This window comes from Miniopterus schreibersii (genome assembly GCF_964146895.1).
Source record: "Miniopterus schreibersii genome assembly, chromosome: 2".
NCBI classification, from domain to species: domain Eukaryota; kingdom Metazoa; phylum Chordata; class Mammalia; order Chiroptera; family Miniopteridae; genus Miniopterus; species Miniopterus schreibersii.
Genome location: NC_138102.1, coordinates 6492876 through 6512386, shown reverse-complemented (window position 1 = coordinate 6512386; position 19511 = coordinate 6492876). Strand labels below are relative to the sequence as shown.

At 42.6% G+C, this 19511-nt stretch overlaps 1 protein-coding gene across 6 annotated transcripts in view; it reads right to left on the bottom strand.

The window, feature by feature from the left end:
• Positions 1 to 19511, bottom strand: part of TENM3 (teneurin transmembrane protein 3) — a 613031-nt gene that overhangs the window by 93473 nt on the left and 500047 nt on the right. For all 6 annotated transcript variants that reach the window (XM_081130530.1, XM_081130532.1, XM_081130534.1 and 3 more), the window contains 6 exons: positions 17192 to 17406; positions 12114 to 12321; positions 11377 to 11478; positions 10999 to 11193; positions 9707 to 9907; positions 4261 to 4446 (listed from right to left, as the gene is read on the bottom strand). In XM_081130530.1, coding sequence (XP_080986656.1) covers positions 4261 to 4446; positions 9707 to 9907; positions 10999 to 11193; positions 11377 to 11478; positions 12114 to 12321; positions 17192 to 17406 — 1107 coding nt within the window. The remainder of the gene's footprint in view (positions 1 to 4260; positions 4447 to 9706; positions 9908 to 10998; positions 11194 to 11376; positions 11479 to 12113; positions 12322 to 17191; positions 17407 to 19511) is intronic.

Genomic DNA, 19511 nt, shown 5'->3' with positions numbered 1-19511 from the left:
CAGAGTCTGGTTCCAGCTCAATACATTCATAGTGAACTTACTGAGTTAGGCCAAGGCAAGAGTCACCCAGCTCACGGATTTCCCCCTCACGTACCTCAACTCTCACAATATGAATCTGTTTAAGTTTTTTAAATATAAAGTCAGCCATACAATATTCCAATTTATACCAACTATCATTTATAAACCACTTAATTATATTTCATATTTTTTAACTTGCTTTTGGATCCTCTAAGTGTTCTGACATCTTTCCTATTCATGAAGAACAGAGGCAGGAACATGGGCGTGATAACCATTTGACCCTTTAGTGGAATGGTCACATACAAAGGCTGAAGCATATGGTATCTGAGCATCGGGAACAGCGCTAGGCCTGTTAAACTATGTCGGTAATAACTGCGGGTGCTTATTTGATGTGGTTCAATCATGTAACGTATTCTTTATGAAAGGATCCAACAATCATAAATGCTTCTCTGGGGAGGAAGGAAGAGATATTTATTTTATTTGTAATACTGCTAAAAGTAGGCTTTCCTGTGTTTCATTTCCCATCTGCATACGTCTCGAGTCAAAGTCTAACCCAGAGGACGAAGATCTTGGGGACAATGAACCTGAGGACGAATATGCCTAATTTCCCGAAGAGGTGATTCATCATGGGGGGGGAAATACGAACACACCAAGAAAACTGTCAAGACGGGATCCTTCCAGGTGGGCGGTGTGCTCAGTGAATACTCTAGATCCACAACCTATTTCACCACCAAAATGCCTACGGTTTTATAAACAGCTATGAAGATAGTATGAAGACTAATGGAGAATATTCTTTGCTTTCTATTGGGAACTTGTCTGCTTCTGTTTAATTTCTCCACTGCTTTTTCAATTAACCTCCCTGCTTGTATTCAATGAGATGGCACATAATACGGAAAAAGAAAAAACACCTTGCTGATTTATGAATATTCTCTCCTAAAGTGGCAGCTGCTTCCAGTCAGGTGCCTGAGCGCTGAAATGGAGGAAACGCACAGCGCAGTAACCACGGGGAATGCGAGGACACGCGTGGTTCCCTGGGCTGTTTAATTAGGGCCTCACAAAGGCCGCCTTGAAGACGGGCCCCGAGGCGTCCCGTGGCCAGATACGCAGGTAGCGAGCAGACGGGGAAAGCCAGTGGGATCTCTGTGTGCCAAGATCTGGAGCAACAGCTCTAATCGCACAAAAGAGCAAAAACAATGGTTTAAAGGTTCCCTACATCTTTAAAAAGGTTCACTTCTAGGATTTATTTTTAAATAAGACAGGCCCTTCATTTCCACATTGTTACTTATACGGACAAAAAGCTGCAAAATTAAATGCAGCGGCAGAAATGGAATCCTTAGCACCACAGCAAGACATGCTGCATAGAACAAAAACCCCTCTGTTGCCCCCACAACTGAGAAGTTGCTCAAGAACAGCCCAAGGGGGAGAAACGAACCATGAAATATTGCCAAGGTCAGTGAGAACCACAGTAGGATTCAGTAACTGTTGATTGGCAAGTTAAATCTGCCCATTAACTTTACAACTATTAACTTTATAGTGCACTTCTTGGTTTTCTAAGCCAGATACACGTGTGTTTTGTTATACTTCCTGGGATACATACATGCAGTCAAGTATGTAAACTGCCCCCCCCCCCCCCCCCCCCCCGACTAGAATCAGTTCACTGCTGGCTGGCTATGGAGTGGGTGGGGTTATAAGATAAGAGCGGGTGTGAGCAGAGCCCTTTCCTGCCCTCCTCGGGTAGACAGGCATTCTGGAATTTGGGCATGGAGCTGTTAGGTCACGGGGTATCACACTGTCCTCTGCGTGCCCACAGGAAGATACACAAACTGTGGTTGTCAACTTTTCTCTGCCTTAACACGGATCCTATGAACCCCAGGAAGCCACTGCCCTGCGGGGCCTCTCTCGGAGAGGAGTGGCGGGGAAAACCACACAACACGGTGGGGGTGAGCAAGCGCCCCGCAAGTGCTGTGAGTATGCATTTGCCGTCGATCTCGTTAGAACAACACGTGTCCCCAGGTTTGGGCAGTAAGCACACTGGACAAGGGAAACCCTGAGGATGTTTCTCAGGTAAGAGGCAACGTAACGAGCCCGACCTTTAGAAGTCTGCTGAGCTGGCCTTGGCTGGCATCTGGAGAGCTGGATGTTCCTTACACCGATAAGGTTAATTTGCACACCCGAAGCCCTAAACACCTGCTTTTCTTCGGAGAGCCTGGAATTTTGGTGGTTTTGTCGTAGCCGACAGGGACTACCTGTCGGAGCAGCCCCGATCAAAACCTTAACTCTCGGAGTCTCCAAGGGGTTTCACTGGGCAGAAAAACGGCACAGGTTGACGCATGTCATTACTGGAGAGAGGCACGCTGTATGTGACCTCTCCTGGGGACAGGAAGAACACAGGACATCTGTGTGTGGGTTTCCCGATACCCCCTGCTAACTCATGTCCCTTTCTGGTAACTATATGGCCGTGAGTAGAGCCACCCTGGGTCCCGTGACCTCGGCTAGTTGGTTCAACCGTATGTGGGGGTGGTAGTGGGATCCTTGAAACAAATGTCAGGGGTGTCAGCATGATCAGAAAGAACCTCATGACGTTTTATAAAGATACAACTGTGACAGTTTATACACTGTATGTGATTGCAATTTTCCCATGGAAAAATTCCTGGCTGACCAATTCCTGCAAGCAAAAAAAGGGAAAGACGTAATACTTACAGGTGCACTGGAAGAAGAAACTGCTTTAGATACCAAGACACCCCCTGAAAGCTTTATCGAATTTTATCCTACAGACATAAAACGATGTGGAGAAACACTACCTCAAATGACAAAATTTCTGCAGGACTGTGCCATTTATAATGAATACTGTACACTTTCATTGAAGCGAGGCAGAAATTGATTACAGTTGACCCTTGAATAATGCCTGGCTTAGGGGCTCTGACCCCGCACAGACAAAAATACACATATAACTCCTGACTCCCTAAAAACTTGAGTTGTCCCTCAGTATCCAAGGAGGATTGGTTCTAAGACCCTCCACAGATACCAAACTCTTCAATGCTCCTGTCCCCTTCTAAAACTGTGTAGATCAACGCATACATCCGGCCCTCTGCACCCGCAGACTCCCAAACACGGATCAGACAGTATAAGGATTTATTGAAAAATATCCACATACCAGTTACCCGCACAGTTCAAACCCATGTTGTTCAAGGGTCAACTGAACTAATTTTTGCTGTATTTTCTTTAATTAAATGTTTTCAGTTGAGTGACTCAAATGGTAAAGGCAAAAAAAGGCACTGAATACCTTGAAGATGTGGGTACTAGGTAACTGACAAGTGCAAAGATGTGTAATTCTGGAATCTATAGAAGCCAAAAAGGCCACAGATTTTGACATTTTTTAAAAATAAAATTTTTGTTTTGGTTATGCAATGGCAAGATGGAACATTAAAAAGTAATGTCCAATGAAAGCTTATTTATAGGTAAGAAATGAAATCATCTTTATGTGCATCAATTTTTGTAGCCACCACAAACAACAATGAATAAAAATTCCTTATACTTCATACGGATGTCAGTTATTCTAAAAAGAGCTAAATTGCCATTGTAAGTGATAATCTTACTTAAAAAACAATTCCTGCCCGGCCAGTGTGGCTCAACGGTTGAGCATCGACCTGATCCAGGAGATCGCACTTCAATTCCTGGCCAGGGCACATGTCTGGGTTGTGGGCTTGATCCCCAGCAGGGGGCCTGCAGGAGGCAGCCGATCAATGACTCTCTCAGCATTGAGGTTTCTCTCTCTCTCTCTCTCTCTCCCCCTTCCCCTTCCTCTCTCTGAAATCAATAAAAAATATATTTAAAAAGACAACAAAAAAACCTAATTCCTCTTTAATAAAGATGGGTAAAAATTAATGAGAAGATACTAGCTTTTCTTTCTTTTTTGCAATTAAAATAAAAAAAATTATTAAATGTATCGGGGCGACATTGGCTAATAAAATTATAAAGGTTTCAAGTGTACAATTCTATAATACGCCATCTGTATATTGCCTGTGTGTTCACCTCCCAAAGTCAAAACTTCTCTACCACCATATATCTGACCCCCTTTACCCTTTACTACCTCCGCCAACCCCTTTCCCTCTGGTAACCACCACTGTTGTCTGTGTCTATGAGTGTGCATTGGCTTGTCCTGTTTGCTGCTTTCTAAAGTAGAAAGCCAGCAAACACGAGCTCTTTCGTGGCACGGGGAGGGGCACAGAGGGGCTGGCCTACCGATGGTGCAGTGCTCGCCATTCCAGCCCTGGCTGCATTCACACTTGCCGTCCTTGCAGGTCCCGTGCTCCGTGCAGCGAGGGTGGCAGGCTCTCTGGTTGCACGCCGGGCCTGTCCAGCCTTCTTCACAGCGACATGTGCCTCCCATGCACACACCGTGGGCGCCGCAGTCCACGGAGCATATTTCTATATCGAGAAAGGGGAGTTGGGGCAGGAGAGAAGAGCAGCAGGCAGTGAGAAGGGGAATGAATAGGCCTTGTGAAAGTGAAAAACAGTCACTGGAAACAAATCACGAGTATTTATACACTAAATGAATTCAGAGTCCACCACTAAGAATATAAACGGTAGAAGATCACTTTTTCGTTCATTATTTAATCTTATATGCTGCACTAATTGTGCGTGAAATACACATGACAATTTTGTTATAAATAATTGTCTATATTACACAATTGTGCGTGAAATACACATGACAATTTTGTTATAATAATTGTCTATGTATGTAGACACATGTGCACACGGGCTACCAATAAAACAAAACACAATTCATGAAGAGAGGAAAATGCACACACACACGTGCGCATACACACATATGTATCTGAGGGTACCTTTGGATAGTCAAGGACGCACGCACACGTGTTACCACATCAAATTAAAACAAAACACAATTCATGAAGAGAGGAAAATGCACACACACACGTGCGCACACACACATATGTATCTGAGGGTACCTTTGGATAGTCAAGGACGCACGCACACGTGTTACTACATCAAATTAATATTAAATTAGTGAATTATTTCAGGGTTTAACAGGCCACGAACAGCAGCTGGGCTTCACCCCTACAGCAAGAATGGAAAGGGTACTATTTCTAATCCTCCAGTTTAAAATTTAAAAACATTCAGAAACTTTCCTTAAAAAGCATCGAGCATTGTGTGCACACTAGCTTGCTTGTGAAGCACAGGCGTGCTGGGTAAATAGAAGAAATTGCGTTTCCCTTTTCAGTGAATCTGTATTGTTGATAGATAAAAGCTGCTTAGCAAAACCAAAGTGGAAAAGCAGGTTAATCACATACCTACTGACTATGTCGTTTCAAAAACAAGGTTTTCAATGACTGGAATTACTGAAAGGAGCACAAGAGACTTAAAACTATAATCGTAGGTTAGGTTTTTAAAAAAGAATTCAGGTGTCAGAAGTGATTGTTTTTTTCATAAAAAGCTTTCTTTTACTAGATCCAATTGAGGGAGAGGCACAGAGAGACAACTTGGAAGGGTGTTTTATTTTTTACAAGTTAAATAAAATTATCACTTTTTTCTAAGATTGGAAGACTGTTGTTTAGTTTTGGTTTTCTTGCACTAAAAATGCTGAACACTAAAATCCTGAAATCATTTCAAACAAACAGAAAGTGGATTATAAGCCTTATTCTTAAATTAAAAAAATGGTAACTTCATGTAGTCCCATGTTCCTATTTTCCCCATTCTTTGCCCAAATAACATTTCTCAGACACCGTCCTTCTCTGTCTCAAAGTGCTGCTGAATTTTTAACACCCTCTCAAGGCACCGTGAGGGTTGTAACATTTCTTATGAACAACAGCCAGGACTATTAACTGGAGGAGAGCGGGCCACGGCTTCTCATGCCGCATTTTCTATCTCGTTTGAATTAAATTTTTGATTAAGAGATCTAAGGTGGTTTGATTAACTTCACAGGAACAGAACGTCAACTTGGCTCCAGAAGAGAGAGGTTTCTTTCTTCCATCTAATCGATGTTTCATTAGGGCGAAGGTGTTTATCAGCGTCTAGCACACTAGCTTTGAGCAAGGTGCGTCGATCTTTGTAATGAACTTATTAATTAGAGATAATTTAATTGCAGTGGAATTGGAGGGCTAATTAATGGGCAAACTGCTGATGAAGATAGAGGAAAGTTCTATTGCTTTCACACCATAAACTTTCTGAGGGAAATAATTCATTTCTTCTCTTTCAGCAGCTTCACCAAATGTTTCTTTGGCTGTAAAGTCTACTCTCTTACTGGACTCAGATATCTGAAGGTTGTTTCACAACTGCAGAAGAGGCAGCTGGTGAAGTGTTTTGCTTTAGGATTCGGTAAGAAATTCAGAATTATACAGCTAGCAAATGTTAAGTCACAAATATGAATTAACGTTTTTGTAAACTTTGAGAACTGGGCAACATGTAGATAAATTTGAGGCACATGAATCCAGTATTTTCACGGGATGTGTATATGCATGTTTGAGATCTTTACTAATAATTTTAAATACGTTTTCTGTCTTTTTTTGCAGCCTAATAGCAAAGTATATTCAGTGCTTACGTTCCTCCAAAAACAGTACTATCCTTACTGTTCAACTCTATAGATTGAGAGTTTAATATATGTCAAGTTTCTGCTTTGTCCTGGAGATAGAGACAAACAGGACGAAGTCATTCTGTATAAAGGAAACGTCAGATTTTCCAATAGATAAGTAATTACACATCAGCATAAAAATTAGTCTAAATATGTAAAATAATGATATGTGATTGTGGCAGCTAATTTAAAATTTTGAATAACATTTATATCTTTTTTTGCTATTCGCAGCAATATCATTTTATGAAGAAGACTGAATAGTCTTCAGAGTTATTTAATATAAACTACAGCCCTGAAGGGTTTGGCTCAGTGGTTAGAGCGTCGTCAGCCCGCGGACTGAAGGGTCCAGGGTTCCATTCCAGCCAAGGGCACGTACCTGGGTTGCAGGTTCGGCCCCGGGCCGTCGGGGTGGGAGCGGGAGGCAACCAATCAACGTGTCTCTCTCACATCAATGTTTCTCTCTCTCCCTTCCACTCTCTCTGAAAGGCAATGGGAAAAATATCCTCCAGTGAGGATTAAAAATAAACAAACAAACAACAAACTATCCTTTATAAAATAATTCAGGTAATGTTAAATAACTTTATATGCAACAAAAAAGGGGCTATTTTGCTGTTCCTTTCTTACTTGTATGATTGCAAGAAACACATCAGAATGATCGTATTTCAAACAAGTATTACTTTATAACCAGGATTATTATGACTACTTTACTGAGAGCGGCAGAAGGGACCCGAGCTAGCGGCTTTACTGCACAAGTGATTATGTCTATAAACTTTAAGTGGATATCTTTGTGGGATGCATTTTTTTCTTTTAGTACGAAAGCTGGAAATGTAAATAAAAACTCAACAGCAATAACTAAAGTGCCTGTTTTGATTCTTGTCGTTATAAAATGCATTTTGAAGAACAGAGTTTGACAAAACAAGTTAGCGTGTTATTTAAAATAAAGCCACGCACCCTGCCGGGTAAGTGCTGGCTGGCGAGGATTTCCGAAAGCTCTTTAGTGAGGCCTCCCAGGCCGCCTGCGACCCGACCCGATCCGACGGGTTCCTGCGTCACTCCCCCTTCCCCAGCGGAGGCGACTTGCTCCAGGAGTCACGCAGGCCTAACCCGAGCTTCTCTCTTCTTCCAGGCCCCGTCCTCCACTTTCCCGCCTTCCTCCTCAGTTTTCCTCCTCTTCTTGGTATTATTTACTTTTGCTCAGATAGTCTGGGCACCCGAGCAGAAGTCACCACCTCTGCGTCTCACTCACGTCCCCACGGCCACCGCGCCATCCTGCCGACTCCATCACGCACACCGTGGCCTCCTTGTTTCCGACCGCCCGCTCTTCTCACCAACATCTACCTCTGTTTCCTTCACAAGCCCTGTCTGCTCTGCCTGTACGGGTCCCTCGGATTTATCCTGTTCCTTTCTACAGACCGATTCGCGCTCTGCTCGCCTCTCTTCGGGGAAAGCTCTCTGCCTTGCCTCCCGGTCGCCAGCGCCTCCCTGTTCATACGCGGACACTTACACAGTATCTCCAGGGCCGTTCGAAAACGCTGGTCTCACCACGCGAGCGGGCGCACACCCCTACCACCAGCCAACGCCCCACGATCTAAGCCTTCATGTGGAAACTGCTTCTTCCCCCGCCACTGGGCGCAGCCCCACGTTGACCTCACTGTCCCGTGCCTGTGGGCATTCTCACGGTTGATCTTTGCTAACAGTAGTGGTGCTGGTAACTGTACTTAGGATTTATTACGAGCTCAGCCCTGTACTAAGTGCTGCAGGTGCACTACTTCAGGTAATTCCCACAGCATCTCTGCGGAGAATGCCGTATGATTAAACCCATTTTAGAGGTAAGCAGACTGAAGCGTACGGTCATTTGCCTGCCGTTACCCAGCTAAGCAGTAGGGACTGGATATGAACCCAGCGTCTGATTTCAGAGCTCATGCTCTTACGTACTTTCTAATAGTTTCCCAGGGTCAAAAAGCATTCCTCCCCACCCCTACGCTCACTACAGTCTTTAAAAGAAGGTAAGGCGTGTTAATAAAAGTCTCTGAAAACTTTCAATATGCATCAAGGCAACATTGCTCTCTGGGTGTTGACTGAATTTAGCAAATTTTCCCACGTGAAACTCAATAAACTTACACTGGAACGTGCTGGTTTCTAAGTATTTCATGTGTGTCCCCCTTACCTCCCCAGCGATGCTGTAATTTTCTAGAGTAGAACAGCCTCTTTTCAAACTGCGGGACTCATGAGCGGGCCACGAAATTAATTCATGGGTTGCAACCAGAATTTAAAAAAAGTAGAACAGGCTGGTAAAGAGGTATCAGTGTGTACCACTTTGGAAAGCTCTTGCGTCAGCTACATGAGCGTACGCATGAATATGTATACTAGGTCACGAGTAAAAATGGATTTAAGACTGTAGGTTATTTAGGTCAGAAATGTGAAAGCCAGTCTCCTACAGGCAGGATGATTCTTCATTTATCCCCACAGGGCCTAGCACAGCACCACACATGCAGCTGGCGAGGAGTAGGAACTGGACCAAACTAGATTACTACCTGCCTTTTCGATGTTGCATTTTTTTTTACAAACTGAAGGCAAGATCTTCCACCAGTGAAAAGACTACAACTCGTTCTATTACAATACTCGCATTATTGTGGTGGTCTGGAAATAAACCCGCAATATCTCCGAGATATGCCTGCATTATAATTAAACTCTCAGTGCAGAACCACTGTACAACCTACGCATGTATATCCTTTACTATAATCATATTTAGCCTTCGATTGTCAAACAATTTTTAATGGAGGCTTCTCTGTTATGAGATCATGTGCTTAGATCCCCACGCTATCCACAGGCCTTGAGAGTTAAGAAGACAAAGAGCTTCACAGAAATGAAAGATCCTTCTTTACAATGACACTAAAGAAAGTGCAACGACAAACTCACTAGGCCTGTTTCTTTTCTTTTTACAAGACAACAGATTTCATTACTTTTAATATTTCTATAAACAATCAGTTTAATAAAATCCACATTAAATTTAATTATAGCGTGTTTTAAAAATGACAATAATTTAATCTTTAGCAAAACCCTAGCAAGCACTTCGGGGTACCACATTTATGACCTCACCATTTGAGCAGTCTGGGCCTGTCCAATTTGGGTCACAGGTGCAGGAGCCACTTTCCTGAAGGTACGTCCCGTGGCCAGAGCACTGGTCTGGACACATGGTCTTCAGTATCTCACAGTTGTTGCCACCCCATCCTGGGTTGCAGTGACACTCCCCGTGGATGCACACACCGTGGTTTGAGCAGCCAGGGTCTAGACAGTCAGCTAGTGTCAAGAGCAGAGAACAATCTGACGATTAAATCTAGAAGATATCATACATACATGCAGAATAAAGAGTGAAGTCCCAACCTAATGTGCATAAACATTTTGGATCTTCTAATATATACCTAATGTCTTCAAGAACTTATTTCCGAAAACGCAAAGCACTCTAGGAGAGAGCACTGAGAATCATGCCACTTAGGTAACTGACACTCTTGCGGGGATCGCTAATTTCCATGAATTACACGCATATGCTCTGGAGATCTTAGCCCACTGCTCTCTGTTCTGCCTAATTGGGGAGTAACAAGTATTGGCTTCTCCATAACAAAATTGGATCAGCTGACCTAACCCACACCACTGAGGCTGACAGCTCTATGGGCCCCTGGAACTGCTTGAGAAATAAATGAGTTGCAAACTCTCTATCTTTCTTAATTCGCTTTAATGTGCTTTAGATGACGAGATTCAATTTAGCAATTGGACTCAATAAAACTTTACACTTGTAGGGTCAATGGCCTGAAAATTTAATTCCAGAGACTTAATTGTATTACTTTGTGTGTGTGGATCAATAAAATCAATTTGATTGAAGGCCAGAAATGGTGGTTTTCTGCTTTTTGAAAAAACAACTCAACTGCACTTCACAGTGTAGTATCCTGACTCTCACCACTGTACACGGCGTGGAACAAACCCATGACGTCAGACTTTTTTCCACTAGTTATTACATTCAATCGTCTGTCTTTCTAGAGATGCCAAAATGCCCGCTTTAAAAGCTGGCACCAATACGAAAATGTTTTAAAGAAAAACCACCTCAAAAAACAGTCTACTGTTGGTGTCAAGACACACGTTTGCTTACTTTCTCAGAGTGGAAAAAAAAAAAAGAACTATTCACATTATGGAAAAAGAGCAGAGGGCTCTCTGGTACTTGCTCTCTGTATGAGTTCACGTGCTGAGAAAACAGTGCATCCCTAGGTATGGAAATCGAAATGACCTTCACAAGGCGGCCGGCGAAAGGGCCCGTCCGCCACACTGCAGATTACGCGCTTAATCTGTGTCTTCTCGTGAAGGTAACAACGGGCTTCTGTGAACAGTGACACGTTTACCTTCTTCACAGTTCTCTCCTTTGTACCCCGAGTTGCAGGCACAGGAGCCCATGATGCAGATCCCACGGCCCCCGCACTGCGGGTCCACACACTGCGTGGTGGGCACGTCGCACTCGGTGCCCTTCCAGCCGCTGAAGCAGAGGCACCGGCCCTTGGAGTACTGCCCGTTGCCGCTGCACAGCACGGGACACGCGGCTGCGGAACAACACACGACGCGGGGTCAGCGGCGCATCTGCAGCCCGGCGGGGAAAGAAAGGCGGCGCCGGGACAAGTGGGTGCCGGGCCCCCCATCTCCCCGCTCTGGGCCGTTTCCTGCGTTACTGGTGTTGCTATGGCTCATTGATGCTGGCTTAAGGAAACACAATCTGACTAGCATACCTCTCGAACAATCTGGACCCAGAAATCCTGGAAAACAATGGCAAGTTCCAGACACGCACTCTCCATTTCCATGGCAATTTCGGGGGCATTCCACCACGGACTCTGAGGAAGAGGGAAGGGAGAAATGCTTATTGTGTCCCCTGCCGCCTGCCCAAGGGGACCTGTGGCTCTGTGATCATTTTAGCTGCCTGTTGAAGGACGCACGACCGAAACAGGCGGCATGGCCCAGCCAGTGTGGCTCAGCGGGTGGAGCGCTGTCCCGTGCACCAAGAGGTGGCAGGTTCGATTCCCCGTCAGGGCACATGCGCCGGTTTCGGGCTCCATCCCCCCCCGTGGGGGGCTTGCGCAGGAGGCAGCCGATCAATGACTCTCTCATTATTGATGTTTCTACCTCTCTCTCCCTCTCCTTTCCCCTCTCTGAAATCAATAAAAACTTATTTAAAAACAGAAGGCTGCGTGATCCTAGAGTTTTCAAACAGTGAAGGCACTGCCATTCACCGGCACGTGTTCTTGGCGGTTTTTGTGATGCCGAACTCCTCCACATACTTCAAAACCCTATTTTCCTCTGGTGCCCAATGGTTTGTCACGTTCACAAATGGACAATTCAAAAACATTTTTCACATGTCACCCCAGGCTTTCGCACCCTAGGAATCTCAATTCCTCCCCAATACTGCGTTTCTATCCGACACTGGCGTGGAGGCTCTCGCCTGGGAAAGGTGCCCTGCGGCCCTTCTTACCTATGACAATGGTGTTGAAAGACACCTGCTCGGCATTCTTCCCGTCGTTGTAGAAAGCCAGGTGCCAGATGCCGGAGTCCAAGTACTGGATGAAGCCGGCCTCGTGGAGACTGACGGACCGCGCCTGCCGCCCGGCTCTTTCGGCCTCCAGGAGGTTCCGCTCTCTGGCGATCAACCTGCTGCCATCCAGGAGCTCGACAAAGTCGTACTGAAGACAGGGACAAGCAAAACGGTTTAGTGGTCGGAAACTTTAAGATCGTGGCTGCTTCTCTCTTTTCCTCAAACGTTTCTCCTTTGCTCTAATTAATATTAGGAAAAAAGTCTTGGTTGACAAGTGCTCTGTGCACAGCACTTAAGAGTGACATGAAAACTACCCACTGTACACACTCACTGCCGAAACTGCACACTTTTGAGCAAAGTGCACGGTTTTCCTTATGGGGCACCATGGTTTCCAAATTTATTGATTTCATTTGGCTGATAAACACCTTGATGAGAGTGGGCAGTTTGGGGAGACAAACACAGTCTGTAGCATTCCAAACCCAGCAGCCTCATGTTCCTAGGCCGGCAGGCAACCTCAGGGTGTTCCCGTTAACGCCCACATAGTCACAACCACTCTTTTGAGTACTTTCTCTGTGCACGGTTGTTTATAGCCCTCCCAGCAGCCCTTCTAAGAAGGCATTAATATTTACAGCTTACCGAGGAAGGAAACGGAAACTTCCAGAGCCTGGGCAAGGTCACACACCTGGTCAGCGGTGGAGCTGGGCTGTGAACTCAAGTGCCCTTTGCCAGAGCTCGGGCTGTGCCCTCCACACTCCACCCCTCTCTGCGACCTGATATGACCATCCCAAGCACCACAGAGAGACCCATGGGTTTTTATGTGGTTATGGTGAGATTAGAAACATATAACGAGATGCTTTTACATCTTTCATCAGAAGTCAAAAACATGAAACAACGGTGGGCTTCTGAGGGGACAGCGGTAACAGAAGCATGCCCGATTATTATGATGCCAATCTTCATTAAACTTAATTTCTGAGTGAGATTAATCATGAACATTGGGTAGCTAGAATTTAACTGGAGAATTTAAAGGTGATGAAAAGTATGGAATGTGACTGGTAACAGTGGGGTAACAATTTGTAACCAGGGATAACGCAGTGAATTTGGAAGGCATTGCAAAGACTTCCCAAGATGGTTTTAATAAACTTGTTAGATAAGTTTCTTGAAAGCAGAGTGATTTTCTTAAATGCAGAGTGACTGAGTTTCTAGAGACTCTTACCTAGTTTCATTGTAATCCTGAGGCTCATGCTTACGGTGTAACACACTCCAGTACTATACATATTAGTCATTAATGTTACAGTACTATACCTGCAAACTATTAATATTCTACTTTCAGAGCTACTCCTTGAATGGGATTTCATCAGAGTTCTATTTTTTAAAAAGGTGATTATATGAATCCCTTATAACAATCAAGGAATAAAATCAGTTGTTGGGATTCTGAGAGTCACAGTTAACTGACCACCTGTACTGATCACAGACCTGTACTGTTGCTATTGAACAGCATTTAGAATATCTAATTCAGTTTCTGACTTAGTTAAGTTTTTATTTAAATATAAAAGCATTTTTTTCCGTGTAGTATACCTACATCATTTAACTGTGAGAAATATATAAAAATGCCATAAGTTAATTATCATTCAAAAATCTTTTTGCACTTATATCTTAACAAGGATGAACATAATAACTAGTGTGGCTACTTGACCTGCAAAAATTTCATCGGAATTGTATTAAAAAATTATCAGAGGAAAATGAACGCAGCGCTTTTGAAAGGTGCTTCTATCTCAAATAGGCCATTCATTTCTCATCAGATTGGAATATTTGGGTTAGCATGGCAGAGACAGAAAAGGCTTCCTTCTCATGGACCCACTGCATAGAAACATTCTGTCCGCTAACATTAAATACAACAAATGAAAAATTGAAAGGGAGAAAATTTTGAGTTTTAACTGGTGTTTCAACCCTTTTATCACAGAAAACACCACTTGCATCACACTGTGAACAACAGGACAAGGCAGGAGTGGGGAGTGTGGTGGTGCTGCTGGGAGTAGCTGACAGGTGTTGAGCTTCTGCCCAGTTTTAGGCTCTACTCTAGGGGCATTTCACACATGACTTCAGGAGGCTTATTCACCTACCTAAAGACAAGTCCCCTACTCAATGCTAACATCACCTCTATAGAAAGTAAATCAATTATATGGAATAGGAATATTTAATAACCTTTGTTCTTAGGGCGTAATCACTTATGGGCCAACTCGAGTGACCCGAGGTTTGCTCTGCAGTACCTGCTCAGAAGATAGAGACACGGGTTTTTTTCTGTGGGTGAGTCTTAGATCTTATGCTATTTCTAGGACACAATTCAGTTTCACCACTTTGGGGGAGCTAACATGCAGACCATGCTTATAATTGATAAAGGGACCTTGGTGGTTCATTCTGAACAGGCTATCCATACGCTTACCTCAGAACCTATGAATACTTAACCGCGTTCTCAAATCAACTTATTTTTGGTGGCATAGTCTCCCTGTAAATCTCCAGAATAGAGGAAGAAGACATTTTACAGATCATCTGATCTAATCCTTTCATTTTACAGGTAGACACCAAGGCGCAGAGAACTTAAGGGATTTGTCCAAGGTCACAATGTCAAGAAGTGGGTAGAGGTGTGTGCTTAGAACCCAGGTTTCCAACTCCCATTCTAAAACAGCCTCATGCAAATGCACTTAAACGATACATTACACGATTAACTGTAGGGCGGTAATCTGTCCCCGTAGACTCCTAACTGTCCAGGAGAACGGATTGGACATCATGCAGAAGGAAGCCAATGGTTCCTTGGCAACAATCAAATGGACATTTTATAAAGGGTCACAAAGACTTTTCAAAACTCAAGTGACTATCTGAATGGCTGGCCAATTTTAATTATTTCAGGTTGATTGATTTAATGTTCCCAAGAAAACAGAGAAATGTTCAATTTGGGCTGCTTTAGAGCATATTTCATGATTAAACACTGAACTCAGAGACAGGTGTTTGCTCTGTGGATCTAGAATAAACCAGCGAAAGGAACTCTAATAACCGTGGTGCTTAAGAAAATGTGTACCCTACTTAAGCCCATATACTGTGGTGGCAAAGAGAAGTAGACATCACGTACGTTGTGTTTAAATACCAGAAGAATTATGGAAAAACCTGAAACTGCACCTTTTATTTCTCTAATCTTATAGGGTGTATGTAATTCCCAACAAGTCAACCCTAAATCTTTAAATAAACCTTTGATGTGCACAACACATAGAAAATGTTTTTTTTTCTGAAATTATTTTTGGCATTTATAGGTTGTGCTATTTGCTTACAGGTACGTGTCTTGAGTTACACAAAAATAACTTAATCATGTATGTGGTTCCAATGAATAAAATATATATTTTTCTATTTCACTGGGCTACTGCTATAAATTCAATCTATCTGTTACAGTTGAAGTTACAGAGGCCCCTTCCATGAAAGAAAATCTGGTTAATACATCCTAGTTCGTGTTGCCTACGACGTAAAATGGAGTCAAGTATAACTGAACAGTTGAACACTAGATTTGCAAAATGTTAAATCAGAAAAATGAAGACATCAAAGCGTGATATTCAAGAATTTTACAACGATGTGATTTATGTGTTTATATGACATTTCCCCTGACCCACGACATTAGAGAAAGCCTGTTCACATTTTCTTGCTCACCTTCTTTTAAATATGTAGTTTTTATTAGTATATGATCGATTTCTCTTTAGAATTTCTTATTTTAAATTTCTGTTAAAGAAAAGCATTTCTCACAAAATTACGTAATATAAAGCATATATGAAAACCTTCCAGTCTTCATTGTATAAATCAAATTAAAATCAGCATGAAATTCCATGGATAACAAAACTGATTATCAAGTATAACTTTAAGTTCATTTGTCAATTTAAATTAACTATCTACTACATTTTTGGAATTCCTGTATTTACTAACATAATAGTTGATCTTGGGAAAAGTCTGAGCTCTCATTTTATGGTAAATAATTCAAATAATTTCTCTTAGACACAATGGGACTTCCTTTAAACCACAATTTCCCATTTACACACCATAACCCAATATTAGGTTATGAAAAAGCCTGTGGAATTATTTTTAAAATATGTTTTTATTGAATTTTTAGAGAGAAAGGGGAAGGAGAGGGAGGGAGAGAGAGAGAGACACTGATGGGGGAGCGATCCAACTGGAGACCAGGGCATGTGTCCTAACCTGGAATTGAACAGGAGACCTCTATGTGTATGGAGCATGCTCAGCCAACTGAGCCACACTGGCCAGGGCAGGAAAAGCCTGTGGAATAATAGATAGTGCCTCTCTATCTGCGACTATTATTGAGAAGTGATCTTCATGCAAGAAAACTGACTTTGAAGTTATTGAGCCTATGATATAAGAACGTCTGAATGGTTCTGAGCACTACACTCATGTGATCATCCTTGGTCAGTATAAAGCTCTTCTGCCTCTTTATTTCCTTGTTCATCATTTTTAGATGAGAAATCATGGCTTGAGTTGATGACATTTATGTTTATGTCCCAATAATTTCTTTACTAAGAGCCAATCTGGCATAAAGCAAAAATAAAATAAAAAAAATATATTTTCCATCAAATGAATATGTGTTTGAGATGAAAATGTTATGCATCGATTACATGAAAGGAATGCGATCACCCGAAATTACCACAGAAATCTTTGTAAAACACTTGGAAAACCCATGCCTGGTGTTTCACTAGGTGCTCAGCTGATGTTCGATATTCATTATGTTACTCACAAATTTAGGTACATTTTAATCAATCAATAACGGATAAAGCAAGCCAGGAAGAAATTGCTGTTCTTCCTACTAATTCAAAAGCCTCAAGAGAAGTGTAACCCTACGTTCGAAATTCTTCTCACTGTGAAAGATCGATACAAAAGTGATCCAACAGTTAAACAGCTGAACTTCAGAAACAGAATAACTTTAAAAACGCACACGAGCGTTTTCACTCCGTGGATGGCGAACCGACTCTTACCTGTGTGTGGGACGGTGGTAAGCCTTTCCGGCCATACACTCCGATCAATGCGTCCTTCTGAAGGGAGATATTGAATTTAAGAAACTGTGGCTGGTCAATGAAGAGCTGTGATCTCCAGAAGACCCCAGGAGGAACCTCCTGAACTGCTCGTCGGCCAATATCAAGTTCTCCGGAATCTATGGTGTTATTTTCTTGCGTAAATCCACCTAATTTTCCTGAATGTAAGAGATCCATCGAAGAACAAGACATTAAAATGAAAAACAAACAAAACAGCCTTCCTTTCAAAAAGTTGTTTCAGCAAATGCTCAGACATCTTCTCATAAACAAGATACCCTCATACCATTTACACTTTAAATGCTTTTTTTGTTAGATATTGTGAGTTCAACTCACACAGTCTTTAAGATATTTAAGTTGAAATCCTTGACTTCCCCCAAGGTATGCTGATTACTGAAACTGTTTCCACACCTACAGTTTTTCTTGAGCACTTAAAACATAATTATCTTGCAAATGATATGTCTTGTTATTTCTCAGGAGAGATTAAGTTGGGTAGTTATCAGTCATTCTAAACATACTGAAGTGTAAATTAAGGCGGAATGGATTATGGAGATTTTCACATCAATCCTTAAACAAACAGCAGAACCAATCAATGGCACCGATTCAAGAAGTTCCCTCTAAACTATTTATTAGGCTGAATGAAAAATCGGATGCTGGGAGGGAAACAGACAAGGAGCGGTGGGAAGACCGTGGGGAAGGGAAGGAAGGAAGGAAGGCTAAATTTAAAGTCTTACAAAGTTCTTGATGCAGGCTGCTACAACTTTTCCTCTCTCTTTCGACCCTCACCTCAAATTCACTTTCAGCCTTAGGAGGCACATTTGAATTACCCCTCAGTGACCTTCAACTCTAGGAACAGACTCTTAGCTTTCTGAATCGATAATCTGTGCAATCTCCTGGAGACCATCTCCCCTCCTCTGCCAGGCCGGGCTTGAGGAAACAGATCCGAGTCCTCCTTCATGGTGCCGCCCCTTTCCCTCTTTGCTAAGGTTCATTCTCAGTTATTCTGAGGGGGTTGGTGACAGAGGCTGTTTTGTAATTTTCCTTAAATGGAAGTAAAACCACATTGTCTCTCCTTCAGAAAGGGTCCATGAAGGCCAAGGAACAGAATGAAACTGGGCAAGTGATCCTCTATTAATTCAGTCTTTTCAAAGTCACAAAACGAACTTACTACTAAGTTTGTCTTTTTTTAAACATTAACCTGATGATTATTTCAGATATTATAGAATATCACACAATATCTATTATAGAATAGCCTCCAGAGAAACTGTTAATTTGAAATTTAGAGGACTTTATCTCAAATGAGAGTTGTGAAGGGTCTTAGCTTAATGACCTTGGAGTGTCCTCTGACTATTCTTGAAGAGCTATTGCTGTAACACCCAGTTCCTCTCTGAGTTTCTACTAGGGACAAAGAACTGCAGGTGACAGGAGAAAACAGCCCAAGAGTGGAATCTTAAGAGTTTGTCTACTCTGGCATCCATGGCTCCTGCCATTAACCAATTAGTTACCTGGCTGGGAAGACGGCACCTACCAACTGATAAGTAAATGACAATCTAAAGTAACATGATTAAGGGTCAGAGGCAGGCGACCGCACTGTAGGCTGGAGGCTGAGAGACTGCACAGGTGGGTTAAGTTTTAGGTGAACTTCGAAGGTCATGTAGGACAAGGTTTCTGAGTTGGGGTGAACATCACAACCAGAAACATGGCGTGTTAGGACAACGCTGAGCACAGAGATCCACGTGGCTGGAAAGGAAGTTAGGAAAACTGGTTCTGGAGTCAGACAAACCTGGGTTTGAATCCCTGCTCTCTCACTAACTAGCTGTGTGACCGGAAGGAAGCTGCTAAATCCCATCTGTAAAATGGGGACAGTAATGCAATCACAGGAAGACTGTGAGGATATTATACGGAATGCTGGGTTCTCGGTAGGTCCTGAGTGAGTGGAAGGCATCAATGGGTTTGTCATGGGAGGAATGGGAAAGAAGGTTGGAAAGGAAAATGACATTAGTTTGTAAGGGCCTTGAATGCCAGGTTCAAGAATTTGGTCCTTATGTTTCATATTAATAATTTGTTTTTTGTATTTTCAACTCTCTCCAAGAGTGCTATTTTACCCCTTTTCCTGAAGATGCAGTTACTAGCATTATATTACTATGTACATAAGGTATGGCATGTTTTAAAAAGGGACACTTAAAGTAGATTTAATAGGAGTAAGTTATATTTCAATGCCACAAAGATACTTTCTTGTTAGTGTGTGTGTGTAATCAGGAGAAAC